At 43.8% G+C, this 15,820-nt stretch overlaps 1 protein-coding gene across 4 annotated transcripts in view; it reads right to left on the bottom strand.

Annotated features, from left to right (window-relative positions):
• Positions 1 to 15,820, bottom strand: part of NRK (Nik related kinase) — a 720,008-nt gene that overhangs the window by 222,079 nt on the left and 482,109 nt on the right. For all 4 annotated transcript variants that reach the window (XM_069212387.1, XM_069212389.1, XM_069212388.1 and 1 more), the window contains exon 17: positions 8,967 to 9,034. In XM_069212387.1, the coding sequence (XP_069068488.1) occupies positions 8,967 to 9,034 (68 nt within the window). The remainder of the gene's footprint in view (positions 1 to 8,966; positions 9,035 to 15,820) is intronic.

Here is a 15,820-nt window from a genome sequence, read left to right as displayed (position 1 = left end):
CTGTTTTTTCGGTGCTGAATTTGAGACAGTTGTCCTTCATCCAGTTTCTTACATTCATCAAGCATGTGTGGAAGTTAGCTTTTGTGGTGGAGGGATCTTTGGACAGTGAGAGGATGAGCTGTGTGTCATCGGCAAAGGACATGTTGAGTCTGTGTGATCTGATGATGATGGCCGGGGGGGTCATGCACGTGTTGAAAAGGGGAGGCTGAGGTATGATCCTTGGGGGATTCCACACATGATTTTGGAATCTGAGGTGAGTGGTTGGAGACTTATCCTTTGGGTCCTGCCAGTGATGTATGAGGCAATCCGTCTGTCCATCCGTCTGTCTGTCCGTCCGCCTATATCTTTGAAGCCGTTTTACGAACCTTCACAAAATTTTCCAAAATAAATGTGTTGGCGATTCGCAATGTAGGCACCCTTGCATCATCGTGCAAGGGTGCCAACATTGATATAGCCTATTGTGAGTCAGTACTGAGGACAGTACAGGGGTGCGTTGTATTGCTGTAAATATGATGCATCCCTGCACTTTCCTTAATGGCGCAGCTCGGCGCAGCAAGATGGCGGGCTGCATCATTATTTTATCAATATACCCTTGAGTTGCTCAATGGAGATGTTATCTTGAAAGTACAATCTTATGATCAGGAGAACTCAGAGATACCACTGTAAAATTGATATCACTATTACAAATTATATCTTCTTTTGATGCAGAATAATATAGCCAGATCAGCCAGACTGGAAACAGCCACTTGGTTCTCTGGGATCAACAGGGATGCCACAAGACAGCAAATATCGGAGTGTATCAACAATTATGGCATGAAGCTTTTGCTAATAGATTATTGATTGTTTTTTAAGTAGCCTGCAGTGTAGGTGGCCAAAGGTTATCTTAATATCTCTATGATGTCAGAGCAAAGAAGATAGTTGGTGCTTTAAAGCCTGTTTAAGAGGTGATAATATCTTCAGGAAGAAGTGGTCATCCTGAAAATCTAGACTATTCTGAGTTCAAAGCAAACTGACTGCAAAGATCCACCATCAACATAGGGACCTGGCAGCCACAAGCAGGTACTCACACCATTCTTAGCTGCTGTTCTTGGCTGCTAGTGGGGTCTCTAACAGCGTCTTATCAACACAAGTTGAAAACTGTATTTTATGATTTATAAGAGAAGACCAGAATTGTGTCTTATTGTCAGGGTTAGATTGGTAAGGGGGGCACTCAGGCAATGGGCCAATACCTGAGTTGCAGATTTGGGCCGCTTTTCTGTGCAGCATGGAGGCTGATTTGGGCTGTGTCTGTGATGTTCGGATGCTGCCAGTGGCCCAGTGGGGGCCTGAGCTGCCTTATCGGAGGCAGATGGGCTTCCATTACTTCCCTTTTGCCAAAGGGGTAGAGAAGTTACTCCCAGTCTCTTAATGGGGCGGCCCATTAATATATGCATATTGAACAGGCAGGGGACCGGAGCAGAAGTAGCCTCACTTATATCAGGTGTGGTTCAGCAGTGTGAACTAATCCATGAACAAAGAGCCCTGGCAACATTAGCTTTTTTTTTTTTATCTCAGTGAAGTTAAGAAAACATGCCTCTCTTAGACAACCTCCTCTTCCACCCCCCCTCTTTCATAATACTTAAAACACTGAAGCAGTGTTTTGCGAAAAGGCACACTCCGCAAACGTGTGGCACTTTTTTTAGGGTGCCTGGGCCTGGGATTATGTATCTCAATCTTACCCTGCTTGTTGTCATCTTTTTTTGCCTAGGCATTTAAAGGAGAAATTATTCCAAGGTCAGTACCATGCTGTGCCTAATCTATATAAGAAAATTCCTAATAATATGAATCGCACATCAAGGATGGGTGACCGTGTTTCAGATATGGTATCAAAAAGAACATCTCTTTCCATCGGAAACTTGTTTGTCATTGTTGAATTAATGTTTCATGCAGATACTGTTTAAATTCCGTCTTCATCCCAATCAGTTTACATTTCCTTTTCAAACAGACTGATAATTGGGGTCAGAATTACCATTAACTTTTGGTGTGCTTGCTGAACGGCTCTTTGAGACTCTCAGAGATGAGACAAGGTCTTTCAAATTCAGTTTACCAGTAGATTTGTTATAACCGACAGCAATACCGAGGTCGGAATGAGTTATCTGTATGTTTGTAAGTAAGATGCCCTTCAAAGCGTGCGAATATATTTCTAATGTGAGTATTTCATAAAATGGCCAATCCTTTCAGCTAGAAGGAGGAATATCTACTCATTTGCTGAACATAAGGTGAAAGTATCTATACTTAATATCTACGTTCAGTTTTTGTGGCCAGAGAGGGCTGTCTGGGCCCCACAAAGACCTTATACTCATGGACTCCAGGGTGATAAGCAGTTATCAGCGGGTGAGTTGTCCTGTGCCTGGCATCACAGCTGTCAGCTGAGTGGGCCCTGTAGAGGAAGATCCTGTCTTCTGCACCTCTTGTGAGTTCCAAACCCACAGCCTACAAAAATTGGTGCACTTCAAAGCACCACCAAGAAACACACAGGCTATAGGCACAGTGGGCCTAGTGCATGAGACGCCCACAATCACATCAATTCCTTACATTGTTAAATTCCAGCCATCAATGGGTCAGGTGTCCTATGCCTCGTTTTGCAGCTGATTGGGTACCATATAATAAATTGCCACCACCTGCATCTCCATTGAGCCAAAAGGCACAACCTATAAGGACAGTCTAGCTGCAGAGCAGCCTCAATAAACACTCAGGCTTTAGAAGCATAGATGGGGTAAAGTATGAGACTAACTCACCCACACAAGAACCCTCCTCAATCGCAAGACCTCACATTTGTGGTCTCCACCTAACAAGTGGCCTTCAGTGTGTGGGATGACCTGTACCTGACCTCATAGCTGATTGGGCCCCATGCTCAAAGTTCCAACTCACCCCACTCACTGTATTTCCACGAGTCCCAGGACTAGGCCTACTAAATGCCATATCCAAGAATGCGGTACCAACATACACTCGGACTTTGGGGCAATAAAAAGGGTACAGCAAGAGGATCCCCCACTAACACAACGAGAGTACACCTATGCCTCTAGGCGATGATTGTGATGAATGGATCAGGTGACCTATGCATGTCATTGCAGCTGACTGGGCAGAATACCTTATGCATCTCCACCAAGCCCCAAGCCACGGCCTACATGAACGGCAGCGATGCTCACCACTGGAGACAAGCATCCAGTCTTTGGGTGTGTAGAAGTAGTAGGGCAGACGCCCCTCCCCCACACTCCACAAAGTCTCTTCACCCTACACTCATAGCACACAGGCAATGAGCTGCCGTTAAGGAGTACAGTAAAACCTTGTTAAAACTTCTCATTGAAATCAAATACTTTCTATCTCTTATGTTACTAAAAGCTAAAAGTGTTTATGAACGGTGCTTGGCAAGTTAAAGGGTGCAATGAAAAAATGGATAAAAAAACTAAAAAGTTCTTGAAAAGCGTGGTGAGCTCGCCAAGTCACCAATGTCTCAACTACACATAATTGATATCTGAAATGTTGTAGCTTGTTGTGTCCTTTTCTGCTTTATCACCCTTTTGGTAGTAGCATTGTTCAATATAGAACAATTTTCGGGCCGCCTCTTTCAATGGTAGCTGCTGCAGTTCACCACAAAGTCTGTGTAACTCCTATTGCTTTTAATAAGGCTCCCTGTTGTTGGTGTTTTTCAGCCTGTCAAAGCTGTGACTCTAGATCTTCTTTTTCTGCATTTAGATGTTTGTTTTGAGATTGTTGAACGGAATATCAGTGCACCAGGAATGACTGTTGTTGATTGGGATCTCAACTTACCACGAATGACTGCCTTGGTGGCATCCCACAGGATAGATTTAGAAACCTCATTATTATTTATTTTAAAAAAATGCTTGATTACTTTTTTTAATAGTTTTTTGTAATGCTGGTATTGGAAGGCTATCTCGTTTAGCATCAATGGGAGCAGAAATGTTTTTTGGTGGGTAGATTAGATCTGTGCAGCCATACGAGGTTATAGTTAGATAACAATCGACCATCTATTAGTGGATTGAGGATACTGGACTGAAAATCTCTGGAAATTAAAAAGAGATCTGTAAGGGAATGTATCCTATGAATCTTTGACTTTTACATTTGTGTGTTGGCTCCTCCATACATCAACTACGTTGAGGTCTTTCAAGGTCTCGGTGGATGACATGGAGGGCAGAGTGGGTTTGGGATCAGAAAGGGATCTGTCCAATATAGGCTGTAAAACTGTGTTGAAGTCTACTCTTATAATTAATGTCCCTCGTATGAAATTTGAAACTTGTCGGAAGAAGTTGGAAATTAATTTTTCCTTGTTTTCTTTAGGACCAAGATCACAGTTATCATTGTAAGAAATTGGGTTATTAGTTGAGAGAGGTGGAAGCCCCATTCAAGTCATAGACACAATCCTTGTCAGGGTGAGCTGTATTTGTCAGTGCAGGGCAGGCAGGTCTTAGAAGTCAGGAAGGGGGAGGCAAACTGTTAGGGTACATTCTTAAACTTAGAAAGGCTGAGTATGACCTCCCAGGACATTCTGCTCAGGAGAGAAACACCCTGCCCCGCATCTAAGGCCCTTTAGTCCCCATGTCTGGAGGGAATACACAAAATACTACAGGAGAACACTCAAAGTCATGTCTCCCTGGATACTGGCAGAAAGGCACATTTGGTTTAGGCAGAAAAACTTTAAGTTTTTAAAAGTGGCCTTTTCAGAATAGTAACTTAAATTTGGACTTTACAGCTAAAGCAAAATTTAAATTATAACTCATTTCAGTGGAAGAATCATTTCTCTATCTGTTCCCAAAATAGAAGTTATCACTTATCATATATATTAAGGTAACCCAGTGTTAGCCTATAGGAGAGCCTTGCAGCAGTGAAAAAAGACTTAAAGAGTTTTTCACTGCCAGGACATGTGAAACTTAAGTACACTTGTTCTACTTTTTAAATACCATGCATCCTGCCCTATGAGTGGTTAGGGCCCACTTTAGGAGTGACTTTTATGTATTTAAAAAAGGAGGTTTAGGCCCGATGAAAGGTTTATTTCCCCAGGTCAAAATAGCAGTTTGAAACTGCACAACAGTTGCAGTGGCAGGCTTGAGACATTTTTATATTGGTACCTCAGAGAGTAGCACTATGAGTGCTTCTGCCCAATAATAGCATTTTATTTACAGGCCCTGGGTACATGTAGTACCATTTACTAGAAATGTATACACAAATTAAATGTAGTAATCGGATGTAAGCCATTTTAAGATGTTTAGAAGGGAGAGGGCAAGCACTTTGCCATTGATCAGCAGGAGTAAAGTGTGCAGAGTCCTAAAGCCAACAAAAGCGGGTTCAGCAAAAATAGGGTAGTGAAGGCAACAATGTGTGGAAATGCCATGCAAAAATATAGCCATTTCCAACAAGAAGCAACCTTTTTGGAAGATAGCTGTCTTTATGTGTACATTTGTGTACCATCATATGCAAATAACAATGAGCGAGTAGTACCACTAGCATGGACGTTCATGTGCCTCATGGAGAAAGTAGAAGTCCATTGCAGAGAAACAATTCTGCTCCTAAATGAGTCTACCACACAGAGATTTGGAAAATGACCTACATATCCATGTATAAAGATCTGGAGTGGTTAGTCACTCACCAGAATCATGAAAACTTCGCAAATGTGCACCAAAAGCTTTAAACTCTTGATAGTAGGTTTAAAAAAATATGGAATGCTAAAAAAACTATATGTGAATACTCCAGGAAAGCTGTGTGAATCACGTTTTTCCAAAATATTCAAAACTGAAACCAGTTATACATTCATAATGGTATATAATCTACAATTATACATACGAAAATTATTTTCAAGCGTATGTTTCCACTTTATCAAATTTGTTATTTTCATCCACAGTGACATATTTCCCCCCTGACGCCAACCTGTCCCTTCCGTCACAAGAAGGTGGTAGCTGATTCAGAAAGAGAAATACTTCCTCGTTGTAGCTCGTGTTCAGCGATAGTGGGGGAAATAGGCAGTCAGAATAAGAGAGAGGTCGCCATAAGTCAGTGAGCAGTTTATGACTACTTTTTGTGACCAGTCGAGGGTAGGTTGGACTCTGAATATCTGTTTCATGAGTACAGATAGGCCGGGAAAATTTGGAAATACTAATGAATTCACAAATTTTTTGGTGTGCACAAATTTTCCAGGGAATCCGTCTGTAGCACATCACTCCACACATATGGGAGCAGATTTACTTATACATCTTTAATTTCTGAGTGAAAATTCATGCTTTTTACACTGCAAAAGTCAACTTGCGCTCTTAAATTGTCATTTACTCGTCTAAGCTTAGCCTGAGGTTCAATTTGCTTTGTGGATCGATTCCACATGTTTATTCACACAGCTATGCAAGCACCTTGCTCATCCCTGCAAGTGTCCAGCCTTGCCAAGTACCACGCATCAGAGGTTAGATTAATGCATTCTTGTGCTGGTGTCCGCGTCACCGAACTAAAATGCATTAGTCACGTTTATTACAGCTCCTGTGGCCAACATTTGTGCACTGGGGCACTATGTTCCTATAAAACAATCGGAGAGCTTTTGGTTGCTCTGTGTTGCTAGCTGCGTGCTCAGCCGCAATGTTATCATGAGCCGGACTGTGAGGGTGAGCATTTGCTGGACTACTAAGTGTTAACAGTTAAATTCAGCGACAGTTCTGTGTTCAATGAATAAACAAATTAGGCCGGCTATTTGGGTCACGTGGATCCGACGTCGCATTAAAAAAACGAAGGTGCTGTTTCATTTTCCGTAATGTCCTGACGCCTATTGATTGGTGCGGAGAGTTTATTTTAGTTTTTTTTTAAGGCAGTGCCATGCAACCCTGTTCCTAGTGTGTGCTTTTGTGCAGCAGCAGGTGGTCGTGCTCTTGGAGGGCTTGGCAGTGGAAGCAAGCTATCTTTCCAATATAGCAAGGTGTGATAAATGACCTTCTCTCTGGCTAGCTCCTCCAGCCTGGTGACGTGTGCACACTTAAAAGTGCCAGTGCCATGAGTTGATTCTTACGAATGTCACAAGTATGACCGGGACGATACAGCTATCCTGAAACCTGGGGTGTTGCCCAGTGCGAGGAAAAGGCCTGTTGCAGTTAGTTGGTTAACACCACAGGCCAAGAGCAGACCTTCTGGCAGGCGCATCAGTGTGCAATCAGCTCAGCATGTCAGTTTGCATACCGGTGGTCACTAGCACAGCTCAATTTAAAGGCGCTCTCCAATAACCTCTTGTTGGCATGGGTGAGCCTGGCAGCAGGGTGCAGTGTGGGCAGTGTCACAAGCTTAGGGTGCAGGCAGGGCCAATTTACATATATGGATTCAAAGTTCACAGTATTTCTGTCACTATTTTTGTTGGTCCTTCAAAGGTAGGAACGGCATATAAAGGTGACATGCACAACTTAAATTCAAGTAATGTTGTGATAGGGAAATGCACTTTTTTATATTATGAAGCTTCACTGGGTAATGCAATCATTGCAGATGTCTGTGTGGGGAACCACAGACAAACAGAGCTGAATCCTGATTGGTGCAGTGGAGAATAGTGACTTGTGAATTTATAGTGCTACAAAACTCCAACCTGCAGATGTAAACACTGAACATGTGCAAGTTGTAATTTCAAAATGAGTTAATGCAATCACTTTCAGATGTGTGTGTATAACCAGAGAGCAGGGAAATTTAAATCTGTTTGGTGCACTGTAGAATAGGCAGTTTTTTTATTTATACTGCTTTGAAGTCCCAGCCTGCAACCAAAAGCACTACAAAAATGAAAGTCAGTATTGTAAAATAAGGGCACTATGTTAGTGACCTTCCCTTTGGCTGTCAGTTTCAAGATCTCTTTACAGCTTTTAAAAGGGTGTAATTTCCCTATTTATCTCCTTCCATGGACTTCATTGCTTGGTTTTACTCACATGAAAGTGTCACCTTAAGTTGCAGATTTAAGAGCCCCTCCAGCCTCCTTGCACCACGTTAGTGCCAATTTTTTATGCTATTGTGGCCCAACAAGGCCAAAATCACTGCGCCAAACTTACAAAGTGGCACAATGCATGCAAATCTAAGAGATTTCTTTGCATCTTTTTTTTGGCACTGTTAACGCCTGCTCAGAGCAGGTATTAAAAGGGTGCATACCATTGTATACAATGGGCTTCAATGGGCTTTACAGGATTAACATCAACATTTTTATACGCTAATCCTGCAAAGCTCCGAAGTAGCGTCAAAAATTCCGATGCTAGTTCCCTAGTTACCGCCATGAGCACACATGGTGGCGCTAGGGGGCGCTAAAGGGTGCAACGAAAGTGGCGCTGCACCCAGTGCGGCACCACTTTTCTTAAATCAGGCCCTAAATGTCATACTTTTGGCAGTAGAATAAGTACATGGAAACCGTGTAAATGTCACACACAAACAATCTGAAAACTTGGCAGCTATGCGTTTCAGTCAAGACATGAGTACTGCAGTTGGCACAAAGAAACCGCTAGGGTCGCTTGATAAAAATATCTACTATACCCAACTTTGCGGCTGCGTTTCCTCTCCATTGTGCGCATTCCCTATGTGTAAAAGGATCTTTTCGTGCGTCCCGGAAACCTACTCGGGCCAGACAGAAGCAAGTCTGGTCGCCAGACTGAACGCCTTCGTCTCACTTTCTGTCATCATTGTGAAGTTGTTGCGTGCCTCGGGGTGTTATTGACGCTGACTTGCACAGATTCCCGGGGAGCATGAAGGCTCGACATCCAGCGCACGCGCCAAAAGCTGAAAGCGCAGCAGGTTGCATTCAGGAGCTGGGACGCTTGTTGCTGAAAGGAAAGCGCCGTAAAAGCCAGGAACTAAGTACGACGAAGTGTCAACAGCAGAGCTACTGAAGTTATAGTTTTGAATTGAATGATCTGGCTTCTGCTTTCCCACTGAAAATAAATCAAGATCAGGTTAGCGCAGACCTTGACAGAACTCACCTTGACGGGCTTCGGCGATGGCCTGGGTGATCCTTGCTATAAAACTTGGAGGTTGTTCTTTGGGGAACCTGGAGGATTTAAGGAGAAAGTTATGTCAGAGACTTCAAAAACACAGGTTCATGCAACACACCATTACAAAGATTAGGAACTGCCGTATCATGTTACTAAACACGCTCATTTTTCATATCTGGCAACCACGACTACTAAAATTCAATTGTAATAATTGAAAGTCAGACAAAGAGTGCTCAAAGGTTAGACAAATAATGAGGAATCCCCGTTTATCGATACATACACAATAACTTTGCTAAACTGGTGTTACTGTGACAAGGTGCAGTCGGTTACCACTGGGAAGGTTTTGAGCACGTACACAGTGTGCGGTAAAGTGGAAACGATCCCAACTTGTTCAGCTATACTTAGATAAAAATATTTGGAGTAAGAGTCAAAAATAAGCGTGAAAACACCTAAACTCACTAAACAAACCAAATGAATCTGGCAAAAATGTGTATGTCAGCATCACACTGCAGCAGACATCAACTAGAATGGAGTCATGCCGGGATGCATGGGTCATGACAGCCCTTCTCTGAAAGCAGCCCATAGCCTGCAGTCACCCACGAAACTGCCAGGATGGCAGAACGGCCAGGCCGGTCCTGGATTTAAGCAAAGCATTTCTTGTTTTTGGAACATATTTTCCAAATGGGGCTGATAAGACAAGATAGTAAATGTACACAAATATTTCCACCTCATGTAACGCCTGTGTATTTTCTGCTAGCAGACAATCTTCAGAAGTAAATTTAGGACTGTAGGAATATACATGAAAAATGAGTTGAGTCAATTTCATTCGGACTCCTGGTATCTTTGTAAATGATCTACAAGTCCAAAATCTGTGTGTACCTGAATGGCTCACCCTGATTATTGGAAATGCCTACTGGTGTCTATTGGGGTCAATAGGTTTTCGGTAATTATTTTGTTTTAACTAATGAAATTCCCATTTTCACTGACACATATAAAGCTCAATTTACAAATGGATCCAGTAGAAACCATTTCCAACTACTTAACTATGATTTTCCCCAGGCTAGACAACATTTGTCAGCTCCTTTAAGGATTTAATCCTACTGTTATGTGAATATAAGCAGAGGCCGACCATGCCCTTATGTCTCCCTCCAAAGATTGCTAAAGAAAGGGTCTAGTCATGTGGTTAGCAGAATGCTCCGAGAAAGCCTTCAGGTAAAGGTACTAATCTGACACTAACAATCGGCGCTCCTTCTTCAGGAAAGTCACTTTATTTCCACGAGGTGCAGTTTTCTGGACAGTAAGTGGGTAATAATACCAGCCTGCACACCACCCACTGCAGATTCCATGTTGTGCTCCTCCGTGCCCTTTAGTCATTTCACAGTATATTATAAATGCGCCTAAAATATAAATTATTGTTATTACAACAAGTCCAGTAATCACTGCGTAGAGTGATGCAAAATGCCACTGCCACTCTGCTTCTTTCTAGGTAAAGTCAGTTAATGGACTTTAAGTACTGCAAAATGCATGCTATTTAAAACTGGAGGAATACAATCATTCTATGCAGAAGGCTTTGAAATTACAAGAAACCACGAAGTAGATGACGTCAAGAAACACCACTACCGTGTCCCTTGTCGGTTTATTTATATCTTCTCACAGTAGTTTAATAGGCAGTGTCCATTTGTCCAAATATTAAACAACGTTTAGTAATAGTCAGGCATAATCAAATTTTCCATTTCTCAAATGCCAGCAGCATAAACTTCAATCAAACTCATTGGCCCTGATTCGCAGAGTTTGCGCTATCATACTTTGTAGTACTCCTGTCTTACTCCTAATCTCCAGGAATACTCCTCACTCTGGATTCAGGAGAAAGCCAGGTGTGCTACAAGACCACAAGTACTACAAGAGTGAGCCACACCTACTCATAGCAAACTCTTTTTTAATCCGCCCATTGCCAGTTACTGGGCAGAAGCTGTGGCCCTTTGTTAGAATGCAGTGTTATGGGCTTGTTATTTCACAAAAGGGCCTGATTACAAGATCCCTGTGAATCCCAAATTGGCTGGTAACAAGTCACAAAGGATTACAAGGCACGTGCTGTTCGCCATTTCATAGGGACTTACCTATAATGGGCCAGTAGTTGTATTACATTAAGTCCCCCAGGGCACAACAGGTCTGTGTGCCTGCTATCTGTTACTCCCTGGGTATTACATAAGGGAATGTAAGAGTTGGTGCGGTCCCTTCTGAAACACTGGTGGTGCCTGCACACATGTAGTGCTGATGCGAGTCTTAGGGAGAGTTCCCTCATTTGCATGGTGCTGTATCCCTATGTAAATGAGGGAAACACTTTGCCTCTGCATCCATGCTGTATTATGGATGTGGGCCGAGAGGTAAAAAGGCAGTCATGGGGCGCGCTGATTGTGTGCCACAAAGAGGTGCCCAACACTCAGTGCACCCTCCGAAGGCATCCTATGAAATGGCACTAAAGGGGTCCCACTCACTACACCTGCCTGCATGGGAATCCCTGTCCCCTTGTAAAGCAGGCCAGGTTTCCCCTTGCACTGTGAGAAACGGAGCAGCTCTTTCAATCAACCACCCCCCTTTTCATTTTTTGCCTGCTCTCTAGGCAGCCATGAGTTTGCAGCTGCCTTAGGGGCAGCACATTATCTGTAACAGGGTGCACCGTACCCGTTTGTGCCTGGCACATATATTTAAAAGTGCACCATGGTGCAAATAGGAACAGTGCATCAATATATAATGCAGACCCTAATATCCGTACTTCCAAATGTGAGAGTACCTATGCAGGAGTCCAGCTTCAGTGTAATCGTGTAATTGAGGCCAAGTGACTTTAGGACCAATTCAGCACAGCAAAGTAATTTAACGTTTCTCTTATCAGTAGTGGTACGACATCTAGAGTTAATACTCTCTGCTCTGTTGTTTATACGGTGTTTTGCAACTGTAAGAGTATAAAGCCCGTGTAATACATGGCAACTTGCAATCCCTGTAAGAAAACAGCATCGAATTTTCTGATTATTGTTAAGTTGGGACCCCCCTAATCATATTTAATAGGAAAAGTATGAACCTGTTCAATTGTAATAGGTTATTACATTTGCATTGTTATGTCAGTATGCCTGTTGGGAGGAGCCAAGGTAAACGGCATGTCACAGACCATAATTACAACTGCAGTGTAGGTAAACAAGGAAACTGAGAATTGGCTTTTTGATCTTCTGATCTGTTTTTTTCTAAAATGAACTGTGATGAGCAGAACGGAAATATTTGTGGTAGCAGGTTTACCCCAATGTGCGCTACAGTTCATTATAGGAAAGAAAGAATATGTATTTATTACTGTTCATGTTGAACTAAAGCCTTTTTAATCTGATTGACATGGAGCTGAAGTTAATATGGTTGACAACGTAATTACTAACTGCTTGTTGGTATGTTTCATTGTGTACTAAATATTATGTTTTTATTATTTTTTTCTGCAACAATACAGACTCTTTTATATGAAATAGCAAGAACTGAAGGATGTAAGCAGTTTGTGGGAAGGGCTACTATAGAGATTGCTGTAATTTGATTTATAAAATATGAATATACTGTCAGTAACAACAGAAGTGACATGCATATGATGATAATTTGAGTATATTTGGAGATATCAATCTTTCCATTAAAAATTAACCAAATCAAAGTTTCAATTAAATGCTTAGAAGAAATAAAATGTCTTCTTGCTGTACGTTAAAGGGATATTACAAGTCAGTCACTCAATAATCTTTATTCAGCATATGCCATAAGTAAAAACATAATATGTACAGAACATAAAATATGAGCACTAAAGATTTAAAACATATTTAAAATCAGCTATCATGGAAAGTACGGTAAATTTCATCATGTTCAGGGCAAAATATCAACGAAGAATTAAATACATAAATCTTCATAGCGCTTTCTGATTGCTAATGACACCTTTATACGATTTTTAACAGCATAGCAAATATCTACTGAGCAAAGTTGTTACAGAAACACCATGCCATCCTTGTATTGCCTAAGGTTATCACTGTGTAGGATAGGAGCTAAAAAGGAGGTCAGTGCGGCTGAATAAAGTGGACAGAGCAATATAAAGAGAGTTGTGCATTGTTTAGAAAAAATATCAAATTGTCACACATCTGAAATGGACCTACAGATGTTTTTGAAACCATCTTAAATAGTAGTAGGATCTACATCATAAGAGAAACAGCCTAAATGGATTCTATATTTTCACCAACTATGTCTTGGGTCGAAACAACAGCGTCAACCTTGTCCCATTTTATTCTTTACCCTTTGTTCTTAAGGTATTCTATCCTCAGTGATCTTATTGCTACGCCCCTTGATTTGCTAAATGAATCCCATACATCAGTAAGAGGGTTATGATCACTTGAGCACTTACTAACAACTTTAATATCCAGAAGTAAAAGGGTGAAATCAGCAGGTGCGGCTCCTCTGCTAGGGCGCCAGCAGCAGCAGCCTTTGTAGTGAAAGGGGTCAGACATTGGGGATGACGAGCACTGAGGGGGGGTGAACAGCATTCCCCCTCATTGCACATGTATGTTTGGCTGGTTTTCTCAGGCCGGCCAAACACACATACACAATGTGCTCTCTCTAGCCCAGCACTATGTTGCTGGGCTGGAGAGAGCAGGCACAGGCACCCAGTCTGCCTGGGAGCGCCCTGGCTGGGCACCCCCAGCCAATCCTAATGCTGCTCTGACCACAGTATGGTGAAAGATGATGTTGAAGGCTGCTGATAAGTCAAGTAGGATAAGGGCAGCTGTTCCATCCAGGTCGAGGATGTGTCTAATGTCAATGTTTGCTGCAATCAGGGCAGTCTCAGTGCTGTGATTAGGCCGGAAGCCGGATTGGGATGGGTCGAGCAGGTTGCTTTCTTCAAGGTAATCCAGGAGCTGGTGGTTGATTGCCTTTTCCAAGACTTTGGCAGGGAAGGGAAGAAGCAAGAGGGGACAGTAGTTTTTGAGTTCGTTGGGGTAGGCTGAGGGTTTTTACAGGAGGGGCTTGACCTTGGTGTGCTTCCAGGCATCAAGGACGGTGACTGTGGTGATGGAAGTGTTGAGGTGTCGAGGAAGCATCCGATTGCTTCTCTTCCTAGGTTGTAGATGTGGTACAGGCAGGGGTCCGTGGGGGATCCGGAGTGGATGGAGTTCATGATGGGGATGGTGTCTTCAGTAGAGAGCTGCTTCGAGTCGGTGATCCGGTGGGGGAGGAAGGTGTTGGTTTGGGTGCAGAGGTGGTTGAGGTTGGCAGGTTTGGGTGCCAAAGTTGCTGTAGATGTCGGAGATCTTGTGGTGAAAGTAGCCTGATAGACTGTTGCAGAGGGCTTGGGAGGGGTGGCTCATGTTCTCTGTGGTGGAGGAGCAGGAGAAAACTCTGACGATGCTGAAGAGATTCTTGGTGTCGTTGGTGCTTGCCTTGATGTGGGTGGTGAGAGCTTCTTTCCTGGACTCCCTGAGACGCTGGTGGTAGCTGCTGAGGGCAGATCTGAAGGAGTCGAGGTTGCCAGGGGTCTTGTTGGAGCATCAGTGTCTCTAGTTTCTTGTAGTGGCGTTTGAGGGTCAGAATCTCCAAGGTGAACCATCTGGCTTGCTTAGTGGGTTTGCTGCTGGTAGTGTTCTTCAGGGGGTTGATGGTGTCAGTGGCTGAAAAGATCCAGTTGGAGAGGTTTAGGATGCAGAGTTTGAGGGTGTCTGCGGGGGTGGGTCTTGCTCTTCTTTGAGGATGGCAATCCACGGGGTTTGGGTGACTTTGCCGCAGGTGCGGTGTGGTATGGTGGGGGGGTCCACCGGGGACTCTGGTTGGCCATCGATGATGAAGTGGACGATGTTGAGGTCTGTCCAGGTTACCTCAGTGGTGTGGGAAAATTTGGCTCTGTCATCAGTGGGGAAAATGGGGTCCAGTGTGTGTCCTGCACTGTGTGTAGGGGAGGTGACCAGTTATGAGAGACTGATGATGCTCATGTTTTCAAGAAGCACAGTGAAGTTGACATCATTAGAGTGTTCTAGGTAGAAGTTCAGGTCTCCCAGTAAGATGTAGTTGTTGGAATCGATTGCTGGGGTGGGTGATAAAGTCTGGGATGGAGTTGCAGAAGCTGTGGCAGGTGCCAAGGGGTCTGTAGGCGTAGGTTCCTCTGATGGGGGTTTTGGTGTCTGGCCAGTGATCGGTGTTGTGCCATCGACTAAGACGGTGCAGTTGAGGAAGTCCTTGTGGATAATGGCGATGCCTCTGCTGTGTCTGTTGGGAAGGTCACAGTGGATCATCTTGTATCTAGGGGGGGAGCCGGGGCGATGAAGGGTGCTGATGGGGGAGGGGGAGAAGCCAGGTTTCAGTGATGAATATTAGATCAGGGCACAGTTGGTAATGGTGTCCCAGATTTCCATGGCGTGCCTGCAGAGGCATTGGATGTTGAGAAGCGCACAGTGGAGCTGTGGTTTTTGGCCGGGAGTCTGCTGGGTGGTGATCGCGGGGGTACTTACATCACAGGAGAAGCAGCAGTTGTGGCAGGCGATGGGGCCTCCAGTTGGTGTTTCGGGTCTAGGGCATGAGGTTTCCGATCTCATCGGAGGGGCTGTAGATCCAGAGGTCTTGGCACTGGGTGCGGATGGGGGCAGATGGGCTTGCCTTGAGTGCGCTCCTGTTGCACGTGTCCGCTGCACGGGCCTCCATTAAGTAGCCTTGGAGGTGGGAGGGCAGGCGCTGGGCGGGGATGCAGAGGCCAGGGTGAACTGGTAGGCGGAGGTGAGTGGAGCGCTGCAAGGGGGGACGGTGGAGGGGTGGGAGAGCAGAGAGTGGGAAAGCGAGGGAAAGTGACG

The sequence above is a fragment of the Pleurodeles waltl genome, chromosome 2_1 (genome assembly GCF_031143425.1).
Source record: "Pleurodeles waltl isolate 20211129_DDA chromosome 2_1, aPleWal1.hap1.20221129, whole genome shotgun sequence".
NCBI lineage: Eukaryota > Metazoa > Chordata > Amphibia > Caudata > Salamandridae > Pleurodeles > Pleurodeles waltl.
This window is presented reverse-complemented; position numbering and strand designations above follow the sequence as displayed.